At 44.7% G+C, this 20,372-nt stretch overlaps 1 protein-coding gene across 3 annotated transcripts in view; it reads left to right on the forward strand.

Moving 5' to 3' along the window:
- The window catches only part of LOC135825200 (uncharacterized), a 36,817-nt gene that overhangs the window by 3,808 nt on the left and 12,637 nt on the right, over positions 1 to 20,372 (forward strand). Inside the window, exons 2-10 of one of the 3 annotated variants that reach the window (XM_065337936.1) lie at positions 298 to 516; positions 1,772 to 1,912; positions 2,357 to 2,488; positions 3,643 to 3,765; positions 5,139 to 5,329; positions 5,852 to 5,938; positions 6,811 to 6,897; positions 7,802 to 7,888; positions 9,052 to 10,147. In XM_065337936.1, the coding sequence (XP_065194008.1) occupies positions 298 to 516; positions 1,772 to 1,912; positions 2,357 to 2,488; positions 3,643 to 3,765; positions 5,139 to 5,329; positions 5,852 to 5,938; positions 6,811 to 6,897; positions 7,802 to 7,888; positions 9,052 to 9,483 (1,499 nt within the window). In that variant the 3' untranslated portion in view covers positions 9,484 to 10,147. Of the gene's footprint in view, positions 1 to 297; positions 517 to 1,771; positions 1,913 to 2,356; positions 2,489 to 3,642; positions 3,766 to 5,138; positions 5,330 to 5,851; positions 5,939 to 6,810; positions 6,898 to 7,801; positions 7,889 to 9,051; positions 10,148 to 12,356; positions 12,624 to 15,242; positions 15,462 to 20,372 lie in introns of those variants that run through there. The other 2 variants (XM_065337934.1, XM_065337935.1) reach the window with 2 other exon arrangements.

Here is a 20,372-nt window from a genome sequence, read left to right on the forward strand (position 1 = left end):
CATGGATACTAATACTTGACAAAAACATTTTGTAAAGTCTTGACTTCTCTCCTCTCTCCTCTCATTGAAGCCATTCGGCATAACCTAAGCTGTTGACGTGACATACCGATTATTATTACATTTCAACGCGGAGATGCTTATAATAATTATACTCGCATAGGCTCATAGGAGGATGAGAGATGATTGCAAACAAACTCAAATACTGTTGAGAGACAGCTCCACGCTCAGCCTTAGAGTGGGCAGACACATTCTGATCTTCAAATTCCAATATCTAATATTTTGTCCCTTTGTCAATAGATACACCAGCTACGATGGTCACTGAAGATATCACTTGCATGACTGAATGGCTACTGATTGCCAACTCCAGTCGTGCAAGAGCTCTCACCATTCCCAACACACCAGCCGCCATACAAGCAATGTTAGATGAGAAGGTTGTCAAGCACCAAGACCAATTCTTCTTAAGTCTCATCTTGGGTTACGCACCCCAGCTTGCAGCAGACCTTAAACACTGCATTCGTAAGTTAACCCTGGTATCTGCCAGTTAAGTAACACTTGTACCCGTGACTACCTAATTTTGATGGCAATTTTCCATTATACAGTACAGGCATTTTTGCATTGTCGCTGCACCAGAAACAGCAATCACCTGCGTCACATCACTTTTAGCATACCAAGTGCCGCACCTGACCTGCATAAAGCGGCCCCACATTCTGTCAACGCTGGCGTACCAAAGTGCAATATTTTGCCTTCCTTGCCAGCACTAAGACGTACAGCCATGCATGGTTGCTGAAGTTTCTGACTTAGGTACCTTTCGTGTTCGTAGTCTGGATAGAGAATATTGTCTGTAGATCATGCGACACGTGGATGTGCAGTAGTTTTGACCGGATCGAGCCCAATACAAAACGATGCTTTAAAACACATTAGGTTCCCTACACCATACAAACTGACACACCAGCCAGCTATGCCGTATATGCCACCGTCGACGAGGCGTCAAAATTCAAAAGCCAACTGATGGTAGAGTTAGTGGCAGAGGAGGCGCTTCTTGGGAGAACTTGGTGGAGAATTTACGTGCCACAAGCGAGAAACTACACTATATTTACTGGAGAAAAACGGAGACAACAGGTCAAACACAAACACACTAATACAATATTCACTGGTTTGAGAGAAACACTAATACAGTCGTCATGGATACAGAAAAAAATTAAAAATTAAAAAATTAAGTGACGGTCCCTTTAGTCCTTCGCGTATGGTACGCCTTCACCGTTCATATGGCGGAATGCATGCACTCAGTACTCGTAGTCTACCAGCACCGCATGCAGTCGACTACTGCAGTCGTATCGAGCACTGCACTGAGTATATGCAGGCCTTGACGGCAGCGCATGTTCAGTGCACTCGGACAGTAGTACTACTATACTAGCAGTGGTAGTGTGTGCGGCCACAGCTACCGGTAGCAGGCGCGTGCGCCGGTGCCCTTCAAGGGGGGTTTTTGGGGGGACCTCCCCCGGGAAAATTTTCAAAAAATGAAGCAAAATCCTGCATTTTGAGTGAAAAAAGGGGTTCCGGGCACCCAGGAACCCATACGGGGCACGCGCCTGGGTAGCCAGCATAGCACTGGCCGGATTTGTTTGGCAATGACTGTACAAGCTAGGACATTGGGAAAGCTGGGCAATGCACTGATTTCGCCTATCCATTATGCATTCATGGATTTGGACTTGCTGCGTGTCTAAGTTTCCTTCGTTGCGTTTGGTCTACCCTCACTGAAATGCCATTGCAGGTCGAAGGCCATCATGCCCCACAACGGATTTAACAAGGCATCTACCTTGCTCCGTTGCTGGAGAATGTGTGTTCAACGCTACACTACAGTCAGCGGTGTGTGTTTGTCAAGCAGGAATGACCGGAATGAAGTGTGACGTAGGTGAGTGAAATGCTGGCTTCTTTCATAATACTAGTGTGCAGAAGGTACTGCACCGATAATGGGATAGCAAAGTTCAGAATACACCCCCACCACCACCAGCTGTACTCTAGTGGCATACATCACCATGCTCCGGCATAGCGGCTGTTGCTGCTGCTGCTGCTGTTGCTGCTGCTGCTGTTGCTTATACCATACTCTGGCACCGTGTTCAGAGCTAGTACTGCCCTGGCATTGTGTTCTGAGCTTGTAGTACTCTAGCGTGCTGCTCTGTTTGACTCCAGTGTCCAGCCGCAGGCTCGGGGAAGCGGTCCAGCTTGGCGATTCCCGGTTCCTAGATCTATATAATAAATACTACTACTACTACCACCCACGCAAGCGCACACTGTGCATCATCGAAAACTCCTGTTATAAGCCACATGATCAGTTCTTGAAATTTCTCCTCTACAGATATTGATGAATGCAGTCGACCAGATCTGAACAATTGTGACCAACCGCCTGTAGCTTATTGCATTAACAGTTATGGATCATTTGGGTGTGAGTGCAATACAGGATTTGATGGCAACGGACGAGAATGTGAGGGTAAGTGTACCCCCCCCCCCCCCGAGAGCCTTTCTACTAAACAGAGGTAAATTCAGCTATGCATAATACTGTAAGATACGGAAGCGTGAGTTACGAAATCTGAAGAAAATGATGAACGGTCTTTGCTGGGATGACACCTACACCATGTTCCGAAGTAGCTCACTAAGCCCACAAACAAAACATTAATCCACAAATCATTTTATTTGAGGGGAAATTTTCAATCTGGAAAGGTCTGAAGACAAAATGACTGTCACCACCAAGACTCGAACCAGAGACCCTCTCTAATGTCCTGCGATGCTCTACCCCTAAGCTTTGGGTCAGTCTTCACAAAAAGCTAACAAAAATGTAGACAAATTTTGCGGAGAGCCTTTTGGAAGTTGCATGTGGTGCATGCTATTTTAGTTATGGAAACTGTGTGAAGAAGAGGTTAGTGCGACGTCGGCGTAGACTCCCTGCACTGTACATGATGTCATCTGCGACTTCGGGTTTTCGGGTACTATTCTGTACTCGTCTACCCGAGGTCCGAGGTGTTCAGTCATGATAAAAGGAGAGGTGGAGCTGCGGGAGAGATGAGCTGATTATTCGCAGGGTGAGGTTGACGTGCCGGACGAGTATGGCGAAAATGAAGACAGTTGATTAAGATACTGTTCAACGGTGGCTCGATCTGAGTTTGGCAATGAAGAAGTATTTCACAAAAGAAGTCAACTGATGATTTTTTTCTTTTCTATGCGGATCTCTAGCATGCATGGACACCTTGGTATGGCGAAACTCATCTATTTTGCTGTGCATGTAGCCACTTGCAAGTATGAAAAACGCATAACATTCCGAACTTTGAGGTTCCATCAGTACAACTTCGTGATTAAGAATGCCTGCATACCAAAGAATAATAATGAGGATATTGCGAGCATAATTCGAGCAGCCATGAAAGTATTCTGCAATGATTGCGCGAGCATAATCTGCGCCTACTGCGGGATACTTAGAGAATTGTGTGATAGCGTAGTATGGCTTGGCTAGTTGCTATTGGTTGAATTAGAAACCGAGCGGACTTTTTACATCTAAAGCAAAGAACGGGATGGAGCTTTCCGTCCACAAACACCTTTCAACCTACAGTTAAAGACGTATCTGCTATAAATTCCACTGTGCTCACTGTCCAGACGTAGATGAATGTACAGCTGGTGTACATCAGTGTAATGAACATGCAATGTGTAATAACACTGTTGGATCATACTCTTGTTACTGTCAATCTGGGTACAAGGGAGATGGTACTAACTGCCAAGGTAAGTGACATACTGTTGATGGCGTCGAATGCAGTATAGTTTGACAGGTCTAGGAAACCGCATACGTACAGTGAGTTTTGGAGTCGAGAAAGGACAGAAACATAGAAGTTCAATATTCATGAACAGACTACAGAGATACTCATGAATATTTGCGACAGGAAGCATCCACCATCAATCACCTTCAGATTTCATTCTGTTCCTTTCGGAAGATCGTCGAACCCTTGAACTCCACTATCTGTGAATAGACATGTGCCAAATGGGCTTGAAGGAAATGTAACGGGGATTTCCTTTTGAGCATGGTCACTGACTTTTGAAAGGGATTAAGACACGTTCACTGTTGGCCTCGTTTTCCCAGGGCGGCTGAGTTTTCAGCGCACTAAACCTCCTTTCAAACTCTTCATCCACGTCATGGAACAAAATCGAACCCCATTTTCCATACCTTGCTGGACCTCCTAAATATAAGGCTCATTGGAAAGGTCTGAGCCGAGCAATGTGGTTATTTCCAGCTTCATAGCCATAACATACCACTATCAGTTTTAGATGCTTTTAAAGATGCATACCATATCACTTTCAGTCGGACTAAAAATTCTGTTGATTCCTACTGGGCATGCACACAGGCACACGGCAGTCCTACACACGCCTAAATGCAATGTGTTTCGTTTGGTAGCAGCGATGGATAATTAAGGACGGATCCAAGATAACAGTTGATATTCTTGAGGAATTTTGTTCTGCTTTCACCCGTTCTAGTTGATCTGTGCGGATCATCTGCAAACAGCGAGCTTTGCTACCAAATCGAAGCGGTTAAAACCAGATTTCATTCTGTTCCTTTCGGAAGATCGTCGAACCCTTGAACTCCACTATCTGTGAATAGACATGTGCCAAATGGGCTTGAAGGAAATGTAACGGGGATTTCCTTTTGAGCATGGTCACTGACTTTTGAAAGGGATTAAGACACGTTCACTGTTGGCCTCGTTTTCCCAGGGCGGCTGAGTTTTCAGCGCACTAAACCTCCTTTCAAACTCTTCATCCACGTCATGGAACAAAATCGAACCCCATTTTCCATACCTTGCTGGACCTCCTAAATATAAGGCTCATTGGAAAGGTCTGAGCCGAGCAATGTGGTTATTTCCAGCTCCATAGCCATAACATACCACTATCAGTTTTAGATGCTTTTAAAGATGCATACCATATCACTTTCAGTCGGACTAAAAATTCTGTTGATTCCTACTGGGCATGCACACAGGCACACGGCAGTCCTACACACGCCTAAATGCAATGTGTTTCGTTTGGTAGCAGCGATGGATAATTAAGGACGGATCCAAGATAACAGTTGATATTCTTGAGGAATTTTGTTCTGCTTTCACCCGTTCTAGTTGATCTGTGCGGATCATCTGCAAACAGCGAGCTTTGCTACCAAATCGAAGCGGTTAAAACCGACAACAAGCATGTGGAAGAGAAACTGGAAGAAAGGGATCTCCAAATCAATAAACTACTCTCCGACATGAAAGTACTGACAACCATATTTGTCCAGCAGAAGACGAAGGTGGATCAAATGGAAATTCAGGTGACAATCTCTTGTGGCTTTCTCGTTTGGTTTTTAAACATCTAATCACAATCAACACTTTTTCTGACACTCTACAGCAATATGTAGCAGTACTGTTTTGGCTCCTTTCACACAGGATATTGGTTTGCGCTGTATTTGCGGAACAAGGTTAAACTCCTCTCCATTAAGGAGGACATGACGTCATTGAACGTATCCCAGCAATCACAGGAGAAGAAGGGAAGGGAACCTGCTATTAAAAACACTGCTCCAAGAATTCCAATCCAAGTGGCCATATGCAACATAGCAATTATTGCAAATGTATTATCCAGCTGCGATTGGAGGTGATCATAATATGATCGAAGATATGAAGTACAAAAATGCCTCAACTTCCTGTAGTGTCTAAGCGGACGGATATTTTGTTTTGGCTTCATTTGGGCCATAGATGTTCAAAACAGACATTTTAGGGTCTGCATATGTTTGGTTATGAAATGCAAGCCCAGGGGAAAGTGAGTTCCTTTGATTTTAATTCAATTCTTTCTACAGACTAAAGAACACTTCAGGGACATCCAGCAACATTCTGCTAAGCAGTTTGAATCAATCAACGCCACTCTGCTGGAAGAAGGGCAAAGGGTAAGCGTACCACAATGAAGTATTTCACTGGTATCATAATACAAGGCATCCAAGCCTGTGTGTGTGTGTGTGTGTGTGTGTGTGTGTGTGTGTGTGTGTGTGTGTGTGTGTGTGTGTGTGTGTGTGTGTGTGTGTGTGTGTGTGTGTGTGTGTGTGTGTGTGTGTGTGTGTGTGTGTGTGTGTGTGTGTGTGTGTGTGTGTGTGTGTGTGTGTGTGTGTGAATGTGCCCTATCCAATTGAAAATATCTCAAACGCCTTGTGAGATTCACTCAGGCTGAAAATTTAAACGCAGACACAGCTACTAAAAAAGTGATACGTCTGCATACATGTACAACGGAGTAGGAAGTTGTTGTTTGTAAACAGTTGGATGTTCAGTAAGGATTTGACTCCGTGATGTCATGACCAAGTCTCCATTAAACTCACCTGATTTTCCTGTAGAAATTCGAATCAGTTCACAGTACTCAGCCTAATTTAATATCAGTCGAGTTTTGGGAGGATCTGCGCCTTGATCCTTGAAGGGTGGTGTTGTTCCGACGGATGCGGAAAATTCGGTTTCCGAATGAGTCTCGCGCAATTTTTTTGGGAAGATCCCACACCTACGTCGTCCATGAGACAATAGAATTTTGAGAGTCGCATAACTTTTGACCTCTCGGAAGAGCAGACACAGGACCCGGTGTCTGCATTGAAGAACGTTAAAGAGTACTTTTCTCCCAGAGCTACAGCAAATGGAAGTGATCCGAATCGGTAGCTAGGCAATGAACACTTTGGCATGCTCAGACAACCTGAGTGAGTGTGTAGTCAAGCTAGCTCTGGGCAAGCAAAGTCCTGGTACATTTGAGTCTAATTCATTTTACTTGAACTCCTTCTCACAGACAAAGCAACACCTCAGGAACATGCAGCTACATTCTGCTCCACAGTTTGCTGCAATCAATGCCACTTTGACGGAGGAAGGACAGAAGGTAGGAAAGCAATGCAGTATTTCCTAGATATGAAAGGTGCATGCCGTACGGCTTGCATGGGATTCTGTTATTGAGAGCAGATCAAGGGGCATATGTCACAGCTCCTTGTAGCAGGTGATACTCGAGTAGATCAGAACTGCAATAATGTGCTGGATGGAAATCTCAATCACTGCACCAGGGTATTCCATCCAGGCCAAGAGATCATAATCAACCATGAATCACAACAGAGTTGCCACAATCCTTCCAAGCAGACTTCAATGCTCAATTGGCCAAATGGGCAGCAACTTACCCGACTGCTTGCACAGATGGCAGGACAAGCTTTTACCTAACGCCAAACAAAACATGAAATCAGTCAGAGCACACATTCTGTAGTTTTGTCGAGATATCCAGAGATACAGTCATGTACGTTCCTAATAAACAGTCTGGCTCAAGTCGTCAAACATCGACTTTTTCACCTAATCTTTGGTATTTCACATATTGCAGAGTGACAGTGTTTATTATGCAACTTAAATCCTCAGACTGGAACATGCACATATTTATCTAGGATTCTGTAATTCATGCCAGTATTAAAAATGAATGAGAATATTTGAAAAACACCGGAGAAAAGGGTTAGTGTTGTTGTTGTTGTTGTTGTAGAAGTTTATTTAACGTCGCACCACAAACAGGCGATTTCGCCTCCTTTGATACATGTGGACGACAGAAGGAATGAGAGAGAGGGGGGGGGGGACAGAAGTATGGAGAGAGGAGGGTAGAAATAAATAAGCAATCAACCTCAGGGCTACACCAAAGCAAAAACGGAATGGGAACATACTATATACAAAATAGCTTCATACATATATTGCAAAACACGTTTACTATTCTTCAGTAGTGTCTATCTGATCATTTTTCAAATCTTTTCCAACAGACGAAGCAACATTTCAAGTCTATTAAGCAACATTCTGTTGAGCAGCTTTCAACAATCAGTGATACTCTGCAGGAGGAAAGAAAGAAGGTTAGTTAAGCATTTCTGTTATGCAATGTAATAGAATACTAGCAATACGACTAAGAGTATGAAGTGCTTTCCTTGAAATGACTTTTAAAAAGAGGCCTCGGCGTCTAATCGATTCACGTGACTAGCCTCAGAGGGAGAGATTAGAGTCAAGAGAGTGCAAGAAGGAGAGCCTGAATTGGACTGTACTGAGGAGGGGTAGCTTTGTTCGAAGGCTGTTGAAGGCTTGAAGCAGGTTTAAATGAGATGCATAGTAGACTTGATACCGGCAGGTGATCGGATTATGTTGATACGTATTATTATGTAAGGAATTTTTTTTATAAACATTTTCTTCCAAGCTCATTTTGAAGGCATGCCCTATTTTCCAGAGTCAACTGGTGCAGACCATGCTCTTTGCAAGTGAATGTTGAAACAAGGGCTCTCCTTGGTGCTGCTTTGCGAGTCTTTTCCACAGTCGTAAGAAAGCCTATATTCGGTAAAACCACAATTTTTTCCACAGCTTTATTTGTAATTGTACAATGTCTAGTGGTTTTTACTGCTGCGTGTAGTAGTTCCAACTGAGTTCAGGATTGGTTCAAGTGAACGACAACCCAAACATGTCATGAATCAGGTTAGAGAAGAATGAACCACAACTACAGAAACAATGAGAACGCGCAACAGGAAACTAACTGGCAGTAGCAAGATGTCAACAAACTGTACCTATATGTACATAATATACGTGACAACTTCAAAGAGGAGAACGATAAGATTGTCACAGTTTGGCAGTTGTAGTGTAAATAATTGTTCCACTGGACGTCTCCACTGCCTACACACAGTCTGCTTGGCTTGTGCTTAACAGTTTCATGATGGGCTAAGGCCGGGAGAGATTGGTAGTCTGGTCCATTGATGCTCTCTGAGGTATAACTGCTTATAACTTCAGAAGTATTGTTTTAGCTGTCTCCCAGCACTACCTCACCTCCGTCTCTATTCGGGAGTTTAAGTAAACAAAAAGAGTATATTATCGTGTCCGTTCCCTAATGGAACTCACGACGGCCCAGTTAACCCTGTTTGACAGCAGTGAAAATGGCTACTCAACATTGTTCTGGCTAATTAACAATCACTACCGCGTGCCACAAATTGGGCATATTACGCTCATATCATATCTTCTACATGTATGTCATTCGCAGTGCGGTATTGTATCATGGAAGACATTTACAATGGATACATCGAGTAGTGTTAGAAACCCGTTCAGTGGAGTCGTGTTCAACAAGACTAGACCTGACACTGTTATCAGAGTGGTGTACACAACCTCTATTGGATTTCAGCATGGGGGCAATAATTGGCATTGTGTGAAGGTGTCAGTGCGTATCAACGGCAGAGACTGTTCAGACCCAGCCCCTATCAGAAGTGGAAGCTCTGGTTCAACAGCCCACTTTCAAATACATGCTGGTGTTGTGAGTGGTATTTGCAATATCAACACTTCAGGTCCGCTGTCGTTCTCTACACACATAGAGGCACAATGCGGTACAAGCGATTATCGCCTGGGTTACCACCCTGGTACAGGTACCCTCACATCCACTCTGCATATCGAAGAACTTTGCAATAATCAACAGAACTAACTGTTTGCCTCCCAATCCCTCTGCCCCCCCCCCCCTCTCTACTCTCTCTCTCCCCTCTTTCCATCTATGTAGCAATCTAGTAGTTTGTATTGTTTTCTGGTAGTCGCCGTGGGGCAGGAAACATGGCGTTAGAACATGCAACTTGTCTCCCGTTATTCTACATTGTATCCTGTCTGTAGATCTTTCTATCTATTCACTCTCTCTATTCACTCTATCTATTATCTATCTGCATGTACCTATACCTGTATATTCTGTCCAAGTTCAATATTTACTGCATTCCAGCAAGGTACGTTTGGGCCTGGTTTAAATCTGGCTTTGGAAATTCTATTTTTCATTGCCATAAGATTCCGCCTCATTTTCTCTGTGCTGCGCTGATGAGTCTACAAAGGACGAAACAGTTCTGCCCGTAGATTTTAAAAGCATTTCGCTCCTCCTCTTGAGGTTGTAGCAGTTGACCTCTCTCGTGTGGGTAGTGACTTTGTTGTTTGCGCTATGCAGAGCTCATTGACTTGTCAGTTTGAGCAGCCCTGCAAGGTACTTTCCGGCCTGGTATAAATCTGGCTTTTGGAAATTTTACATTTCATTACTACCGATATCTGGTTCTGCCTAATTTTCTCTGTGGTGCGCCGATGAGTCCACAAAGGACGAAACAGTTCTGTCCTCAGATTCAGTAACTACTTGAAATACAACATTATGTATCTACATTTTCCTAGTCTGGCAGCAATACATGTATGAGCATGCCAAGGACAATTGCCAGGTGGTTGTTAGAATTGTATGCCACAACAAATTGAGACGAGCATATAGGTTCAAACCAATAAATCTGCTCCCTAGCTTTCTAAGACGATTGTAATGCAGAGAGTTGAGCCTTACTTTTTTAAAGTTGAACCAGCACTACCGTAGCATAATAGTGACAGTTTTGAAAGGTCCCGTCTTAGGTGTGGTGGAGGTTTACTAGTACATGAACGTCAAACTACAATACATAGCGTGTAGCATGTGTTGCACAGCGGAGACTTACAATGCAGCACTGGATTCAAGTTACAGTGCATCCAAGTGCCAGCGCTGTCATGCCTCCGGCTTAACGACGTAGGTTTGCATACACATGCACGTGCCCATACACGTATAGCATATTTTGATAACCAAAGTGTTGGACAACGTTCAACTCGAAGTTCAAAACAACAAAATCTGTTTGAATCACCACAGCAAAATACGGACAATCCTACTTATATTCAAGAATGCTGTACATGTATAAATTGTACATGTACAGCGTTGGAAACTGAAATCCGACCCCCTGGGCGGCGCGCCGCGCCGCCCAGGGGGTCGGATTTCAGTTTCCAGCACTTTTACTTCAATTACAAGCACAGTGCAAGAGCTGATAATAGTGGCACAGCAGCAACAGACAACAAGTAATTGCTTTGGATGATCGCATCCTTCAGCGCTGAGGCGAAGGAGGACATGTAAGACGAGGGTCATCTTCTTCAGTTGTGTTCCCACCTGGCAACACCATTCAACATTTTCATGTGAAAGCATTCATTCATCAGTAAATAATTTATCTAAAAGAGAAGGAACCACGTGAGAACTAATTTTGAAACAACTATCCACGATTGTAACAAGATAATAAGCAGTCAGAACGTGCAATGAAAAGGCACAGAACTGACATGCCTCTGAGATCTTGGACGATCTGCACCTTCAGCCTGCTGATTATCTTGCTACAGTCTTGGATGTTAAAGTTACTATACTTGTAACTAGTTCTGATGTGTGTTCTACTATTTACTTCAGAAGTACATCTAGTAATGGCGCAGTATAGCATCTTAACTTCAACATAATTCATTCTTCATCCATCATCCATTCATCATTTTCATGCGAAATTTTTTTTTCCAGTCATATCAACGTTTGTTGCTCCGTACACCGGAGCTGGCGCTTTCCCGCTGACTTGACTTCACCAGGAAAGCACCACTCTCTGCTCAATTGGCCATGTTTCCGGGAATCCTCGCTTCAACAGTTGAGCTTGAGTGGGCTGAGGAAGATTCTGTCCGAAGAGCACCACAACAAGGTTGTATAATGTTGTGGTTCCAAACATCACCAGGCCTGGAAACGTACAGAGACACTCGGTTTCCAGTGCGGCGATCACCACGTGACGCCAGAAAGCAGCGTGGGTCAGTGTCGATCATTGGTAGGTAGAACGGAATATTGGTGTCGCCAAATGTGGTTGAGCTGGAATACATTACTATTAACTACATGGTATTATTATAATAATACCTGCAGGTTGAACATCGTGCACGCCGAACAGTCTACCATCTTTCTGACATTGCCACTCGAACTTGACAATAGATGCTGCTTTTCGTATGTGCAGTTACATTGAGCCATGGTGTTTTTGTCTTATGTTTGTGAATCCTTCCCGGAAGCAAATGCTGGTTTTTATGCATTCGTGTAATTACTCAGCGTTATTTGCAATAATAATAATTATTATTATTATTATTATTATAACCTCACACTGGTTCAAAACCAGTATTAGATAAACCTTGTTATGTAGTAGACTCGTAGATGTACTTGGAGTAGCACACATCACCTAGCAACTGCAAGCATGCAAACACCACGGACATGCTCAACTGTGTACAGGCGTGAGTATACGTGATGTAGGACAACGTTGCTTTGTCAGCCATGGACTGGTTTATTGTGTGCAAAACTGTCAGTGTCATGTTCTGTAACCAGACAGGTTGTCACTACTAGGGCGTGAGGTGACTCGCGATCGCCGTTCCAGGCACGGATTTGGAGCCGCCAAGGCCGCAATGTACATATTCAAGCTTTACTCCGCTCAACATATGTAAATGAGTATAAGCGGCAGTGAGTTAGAATATTAGGTGCTGAAAACGTTCACTGGCCCACAATTCTTGTTTCTCAACCAATTCCTCTCCAGTTGATCATCAGGTGTTCTCGAGTCCGATAGCTCACCCACTAGTCTGATAGTGATACTGCGAACTAACCTCTGGGATCATCAGGTGTAGCTATGCGCAGCCTACAGCTAGGCAGTATCATGGCATGCCTACTACTGTATCTGGCTCCATTGCTGCTGCTGCTGGTGATGACGGTGAACTGTGGACAGGCTATGGCCTCACCAACACCAGTGGTGCCGGATGATGGCGGTAAGAAGTTTGATAACAGTCAAACACCACGTACGTTGTAGACGACGTACATGTACATTGTTATCTTGTGTGTGTTGACGTTTATGACAATCAGCGGTGTGATGTGCATGAAACTCAATTCAATTTTGTTATAACTGGTCAGAAACAATTTTAAAGGAGTAACTAAACATTCAGATTGGTCAGGGCAGCTTAAATCTGACTGCTCTATGAACTAATTGGTAGATCAGTATTAACATACAATGGAGGCGGAAGCCGGTGTGGCTGTAAATTCCATTTTCATTTCATTGATTATCATACAGCAGCATTTGGCATGCATCCAAGTGCTGCTGTATGATGATGGCCAAGACTAACTTGAAGTTATAGCTGCACAGCATTTTGTCTCCACTGTAAGGGGTTTGGAGCTCTTATAAAAATGCTTTGCTTCACGGACACGTATTTCATTGCGACGAGCTGCGCTTCGGTCCTCTGAGCTGTGCTGATGAGCTCTAACAGAGCGAAACAGTAACTGTTGCTGTCCACTGACTTGTGTACATAACTGCAGCAGCACTGTAGCGTAAAACTCACTAACAGGACTGTATGGTCTCTGAGCCAAAGCATAAACTGATAACGTCATGCATCCCCTGCTGAACTCACTACTGCACAGGGCTGGTCTGTTGACAGCTGTATGACAGGAACCTGTCAAAGCAGCCAGCGACTAAGTGCATGCAAGAAAGTAATGCATGTACAGTGTACATTGTAGAATGTACAAGACAACAGAGCAAACCAGTTAGATCATCGTTGAAACGCTGCGTTTCATGCACATGGCAGGGCTAAGGTAAACCTCAGACAACTGAGTCAGTTGTCTGAGGTTTACCTTAGCCGTACCATACATGTATGAATGAAACGCAGCTTTCCAACTCTGATCTGGACTCTTGTATATGTTCTCGTCTGCCTTTGTGGTATTGCTCCATACTTGTGCTGTTGAGCACTCTAGGAATTCTGGGAATTCTCGCTTTTTGTGTATTGTACACATACACAAGAGAGAGATTGGAAGCTTTGTTATTGTACTATATACCGATCCACCACTAGTTCACATGGATATCGTTTCACCTTTCGCAAAAATTGACAATAAGTCTTGGACAAAATGCAGCAAAAAGAAGGGTTTGAATTGAAATTCATCATTAATTTTGTTCTGTTCAGAAGCGAGTGCGTGGTAAAACTAATGTATTCACCGGATTTTATTTTTACGAAAATGTAAGATGTAGCCACACAACCGGTGTACCTTCGTGAACATTTCGCCAATTATCATCCAAAGTACATACATTTTTAAAGACCTTTGATGGTGAACCAAGGGAAATATTATAGCATGCAAAAGTGAGTGCACAAGTTGTGCGATCGAGTCCACCAACTAAGCCAGATTTTTGAACAGTCCGACGTGATTTTGTGCTAGATTATGCACGTCTGACCGTTCAAAATCTGTTTTAGCTGGTGGACTCGATAGGATACATTGTGCCCACATTTTTCTAAAGTGCATAAATATTGATCAAAACATGTATAATTTTGAAATCATGCCAACCTGACCAGCTGACATTATGAATTTGCAAATGGGAAAAAGATATTTCTCACCTAGGATTGTAATGTGTTTACTAGTGAAGGTTAGGACCGTAATCCTGGTAATATGACATAACAATGCAGGATGCACAGTTGTGGACTTTCATTTTGAAAACCAGTTCTTACTGTTTGGACTGGAGAACCGTAACGCTGTAGTCAGCATAGTCGGATACAACTAGTCTACGGGTTTCATGAGGACAGAACATCATCTTGATGATAACAAATTAAGTAAAAGTAAATTATCGTGTCCATTCCCCAATTGGAAGTCAAGATGGCCCCAAGCACCCGATAAATCCAGCGGCAGGTGCAGCACCTGACGGTAGAGATGAGGGGATACGTCTTACAGGCACTGGAACAGGTATTATCTTGATGATAGCTCACTTAATCTATACAGACACAATAGTTTGATAAGAGCTACAGAAAGTATGAATGCCTCAGACATCACCACGCAACATGAGGGAAACATATTAGCGCACGAAGAGACAAAGTTGTAGATCGGATGAAGCCTTTCGTATCATTACTTCTGAAATCAATACTTGGTTTTAATGTGTTTGCATCCGGAATCTTGATGATAGTTCACCATTAAACTCCAAGTAGGACTGACATTCCTGTCTTAGGTGGTTCAATCTTGGTGATATCCTAGCAATGCACGGATACTAGAACTTGGCAAAAACCGTCTGTTTAAAGTCTTGACCTTTGATCCACTACTCCCGTTTCTTTCTCTCCTCTCTCCTTTCATTGAAGCCTTTCATCCTAAACTAATCTGTGGCCGCGGCACACCGGTATTACACGCGGCTATGCCTATACTTGAAGTATTGATTATACTCCCGTAGTCCCGCAGAAGGATGAGAAGTGACTGCACACAAGCTCTATTTTGGATTGGAGAAAACTACACGCTTAGCCCTAGAGTGTGAAGACATAGCCGTGACGGCATATTACACTAATTCTTGATTGTGGCTGTGCCTACCTTATTTCAATTTTTTGATCTTCAAACTTCCAATTTCCAATATTTTGTCGCTCTGTCAATAGATACACCAGCTGCGATGGTCACTGAAGACACCAGCTGCATGACGGAATGGCTACTGATTGCCAACTCCAGTCGTGCAAGAGCTCTCACCATTCCCAACACACCAGCTGCCATTCAAGCAATGTTAGATGAGAAGGTTGTCAAGCACCAAGAGCAATTCTTCTTAAGTCTCCTCTTGGGTTACGCACCGCAGCTTGCAGCAGACCTCAAACACTGCATCCGTAAGTAGACCTTGTTATTTCTGCACAATCTTAGAGTAAGTACAACTGGGTTTCTGTCACTCGAGTTGAGCCTTTTATTTGAACCTTGGTGTGAAGATTGTCGCCTGCTGGCGCGGTGACCAGGTGACTGGTGTACGCAGCAGCACGTGACCGCTTGTTCGGCCATGTTCGATTGGGCATAAGGGCCAAACGCTGCATTACAGCCTTTTCGGACCAAAACTAGTCGACTCAGCGTCCAAACGGCTACAACATATGGGCCAATCGTGGTCATCCGTGCTTTTATAAGAACGACATGGCGCTTTCAGTGACATTTTGCATACAAATCCCCATCTAGTAGGGCTCAGTCACCCAGTTTCGGTAGAAGTGCTCGAGTTCAATTGGGAATACAGGAGGAAGGGAGCGTGTCAGATTCCTCGGACCAGGACCATTCGACTCAGCACCCCGAAGACTACATCTGGCGAAAATTTGATTTCAGGCTTACTCCCCTTTAAGATGTTATACCCAATTAGGCCCATCATTCAAACAAACAAGTCAGCAATGAGGCATCTTTGAATTGAGGAGTGCTGGTTTCGAAACAACTGGTTTGAAGCTCAAAGTAGAGTTGCTGTTAGCTCAGAGTAGAGCTGCTGTCAGCTCAAAGTAGAGCTGCTGTTAGCTCAGAGTAGAGCTGCTTTTAGCTCAGACTAGAGCTGTGGTTAGCTCAAAGTAGAGCTGCGGTTAGCTCAAAGTAGAGCTGCGGTTAGCTCAAAGTAGAGCTGCTGTTAGCTCAAAGTAGAGCTACCATTAGCTCAACGTAGAGCTGCGGTTAGCTCAAAGTAGAGCTGCTGTTAGCTTGAAGTAGAGCTGCGTTAGCTCAAAGTAGAGCTGCTGTTAGCTCAAGGTAGAGCTGCTGTTAACTCAAAGTAGAGCTGCTGTTATCTCAAAGTAGTGCTGCTGTTAGCTCAAAGTAGAGCTGCTGTTAGTTCAACGTAAGCTGCAATGCTAAATGAATGTAATCACGTTATAGCGCAAGGCAGAGTCGCAGCAAATAGCTAGATAACACCAGTTGTGAGAGTGGACCCGATTAGTGGGTACGATAATTATAATGATGGTTTCAATAAGTTGGATAGGGAGGGATGTTGGGAAAAGAAACACTGCTGAAGCTCGATCCGTTGTCTGGAAGAGCACAACAGGGCAAGCAAGATTTGTTTGTTCTTTTCAGCGAAACGAGGCTGGGTGCCATTTGTGATTACGCAGCAAAACAAAGTGCATGACGTCAGTCTAGAATGCAGTACAAAGCAATGCAGTGCAGTGTGTGCGCTAGTTCGGATTGTTGCTAACGAGTACCAGCACAAATAGTACCCCACTCACCTTTTTTCGGATAATGATCAACAAAGATAGTTGCGGTTTGATTATAAATCCATTATGTTAACTGGTTTGAGGGAAAGACTCAAAACGGGAATCCATTATGTGTTACCAGTTGTGAAGTGCATGCGGTTATAGTCAGGTTGGAATGTGCCCCTGAACCTTCTGAGCATACTAAGCTCTAAATCTCAACATTTCTCAAATATATTGTTTATCGCGATTTGTGTCCAAATAGTCTTCAGATGTCTATTTTTTCTCTAGAAGACAAAGTGAAGTTATCGCATCCAAACAAGCCTACACACACATGCGCGCGTGCGCACACATGCACACACACACACACACACACACACACGCACACACACGCGCACTGACAAACACACACACACACACACACACACACACACACACACACACAAGTGCTTCCCCCCAAGCTGGATAATATGGCAATCACATTCCTTCTGTAACCCTGAACAATGGCGTGCGCCTACAGACTTGTATACTGTAAAACCGGAAAGTCTAACGAGTCACAAGGTCAAACGTTTTAACGACAATTCTTTTTTGTTATTTGAAAAGCACGTTATCGCTAGATGTCAGTGTTCAAATGTGCATACACATGGATGGCCAGGTAGCCATCGCCAAACTTTCTGCACGTTTTCATGCCAAAATTGCAAACAAAACGTTAACCTTTTGGGCGTTAAACTTTCCGGTTTTACAGTATACAAGTACTGTTTTTGTGCGGATATGACTAACGGAGCAGCACGAGCAGCACGTTATCATAATTATGATGCTGTAAAGAAAATGGAATAGTTAACGCTCGGCTTCATTGTGACGTATGTCCCCTACATGCAGACCTCAATAGTAGTTATCAAGCTTCCGCCATGCATTTATCAGCATTACCCGACTCTACAAATAGGAGATGGCTTCATGAGCTCAGCTGGTACAAAACTGACGTCGAATCAAGCAAATTACAGTAAAACCTGTAACTAACGACCACCGTGACTAGCGACCGGCCTGGTACTACCGACCACTTCGTCAGGCACGGACGGTCTCACATCCAAAATGCACTGTGACTAGCGACTACCTGCTGAACGCGACCAGCGACCGCCTTTTCTTGTCCCAATGTCGAATTTTGACCCGTAACTAGCGACCGCGATGTAGGAAATCAAACATTGCTCGAAGCTCCTTCTCGAAATGTTGATGATTTTCCATGATCCTGAAAGGACTGTTTCGATACTACAGCTGGACAAATGAACGCAGTCTCATTTTGACTGTGGAATCAGTGTGGACTGCACTACACCTGTCATAATTTCAAGTGCTGTCAAGAACAAACATGATAGGAAACGTCTTGGAGAGCGCATCCAAAGCGCTCTTTGATCGATGTTACTACTCGAAGGAGAAACTAAGACTGAGCGGCTCTCTGTCGAAGTGCAATCACACAGCTCAGTCACCAGGTCACACTGAGTCCACAGAAGTATCCGGCAAAGAAGCACTGTCCTGCATCTCAACATTGCAACAGTTTACGTTGCAGCGTGGCTTGTCTCTCCCATGGCAATGGATGTAGAGAAACTTGGTGCCTTCATGAACAAACTTGAAGCCCAGCGCAAAGAGAAGCTTCAACAGGGAACTAGTAGTTCCCTTGTCATGTCAAGTTTTTTTTTTTTACTTGAAAAAGCACAATACCACCAGGAAAGCTGACAAAGAAAAAAGAGTAAGAAAAGACAGATAAAAATAGAGCTGAGAGAGAGAGAGAGTTGGGGTACGGTTAGGGGAGGACGAGACATTGAATGGTGGTCGCCACAGTCACAGATAGTAGCAGTGCTGGTGAGGCTACAGGCACTCCACTGACCATTAGGTCTCAGTATCGCCATGCCGGTAACGCACCAAGAGACAAAAACGGAAGAAAATCTGAAGCGCAATACATGAATGGTAATTACAGGTAATAGGGAGAGTGGTGACCAAGAGAGGACAGTATAGACCGTTAGTATGGGGTGCTTCAATGCACATCCCCAAACCAAGAGGTGCGATCTGGAAAGAACAGTGAGACGATCAACATGATGGGCTTCAAAGCACGTCCCAAGACCATGGCTGGTCTGAAATGTGTTTGTTGACACCTTTTTTTTAAAGCTGTGAGTGGAGAGTGATTGGCCAGACGGGGAAAGACGTCCTCGGGGAGGCTGTTCCACAATTCAAGGAAACAGTACGGGAAGGAACGTCGAAGGTAATCGGGACTGGTGCCGGGGGTGGTGTTTAAGAGCTGTTCCCGGTGCTGGCGCTGAGCATAATGCTGCTGGCGGGTTCGAACAGTATCGGCCCGTGGTTTTGGGGGAGGGCGCATGCGTGTCAGACGGGGTGGGCCCTTGCAGTTAACTACCTTGTAGAGATAGGACAGCCCTGCGACCGTCCGTCTGGCCCGCAGACTCTGGAGGACGGTGGTGGGTCCAATCATCTGCATGACCTTGCGCTGTGCTGTGTCCAACTTCCCAAGGTGGGTCTGGGCAGCACCAAGCCAGGCTAGTGGGGCATACTCAAGTATGGGCCTTACAAAGCCCTTATAGACGGTTAGGCGTCCAGCAGCATCCAGGATGGGGCTGCCTTCCGCATGAAATGGAGGCGTTGATGTGCGCGCACAGAAAGCTGGTGGAGGTGGGCGCTGAAGTTGAGCTTCTCGTCGAACACCACCCCAAGGAGCTTCAACTGGCTGCTGACAGGAACAGGGGTGCCAAGGAATTGGACAGGGGGGATGTCTAGAGGGGCCAGCTTCCTGGTCACGGACATCAGCTGTGACTTAGAGGGCTCAAAGGTAACCCTCCAAGTACTTCCCCAGGCTTCCAGCTGGTTTACGGCCGTCTGAAGTGCAGCTGCGGCGGCCTCTGTGGTCTGTCCAGGCATGACAGACGTGTATAACGTAGTATCATCAGCATACACGGCGATGGAGACGCTGGCAGGTAGCTGATCTTCGGCGTCGTTTATGTATACTAGAAACAATGTTGGCCCTAGGATGCTGCCCTGAGGGACGCCTGACCGGATGGTAGAGGGGGTAGAGGTCTGTCCCCCAACAATAGCTTGCAGCTTCCGGTTCTGGAGGTACGATGTTAACCAGGCCAGCAGTTGCCCACCAATGCCATAGCCTCGGAGCTTGCAGAGGAGCCCAGGGTGTGAAACCCGGTCAAACGCGCCTGCTAAGTCTATGGCGAGGGCCTGAATGGTTCCGCCCTTAGGCCCCGGTCACACCGAAACAAGCCACTTTTGGCTTGTTATCGCTGGCGCTCAGCTGGCTTGCGTGATCCCTGTGACGCGGTCACACCAGACCTTGAGTGCAAAGCTTGAATGGCTTGTTTTTCTTACCCGCCAAATTTTGAATATCTCGAAACACACCAATGTTTGCAAGAAACTGGAGAGCAGAACGTTCGCGACCTAACTTGTTCTACAAGTGTTCAGTTTTGATGAAGAAGCAAAGGAAGCCCGGATTCTGAATTGCGAAGTCGTGCTCTTTTTATTTGTTCGGTGTGCATGGACGCGATGGTTCGGGTGGTGTTTCCTGATGTCGAGCTTTCTGCCCCGCCGGTT

This window comes from Sycon ciliatum, chromosome 9 (genome assembly GCF_964019385.1).
Source record: "Sycon ciliatum chromosome 9, ocSycCili1.1, whole genome shotgun sequence".
Lineage (NCBI taxonomy): Eukaryota > Metazoa > Porifera > Calcarea > Leucosolenida > Sycettidae > Sycon > Sycon ciliatum.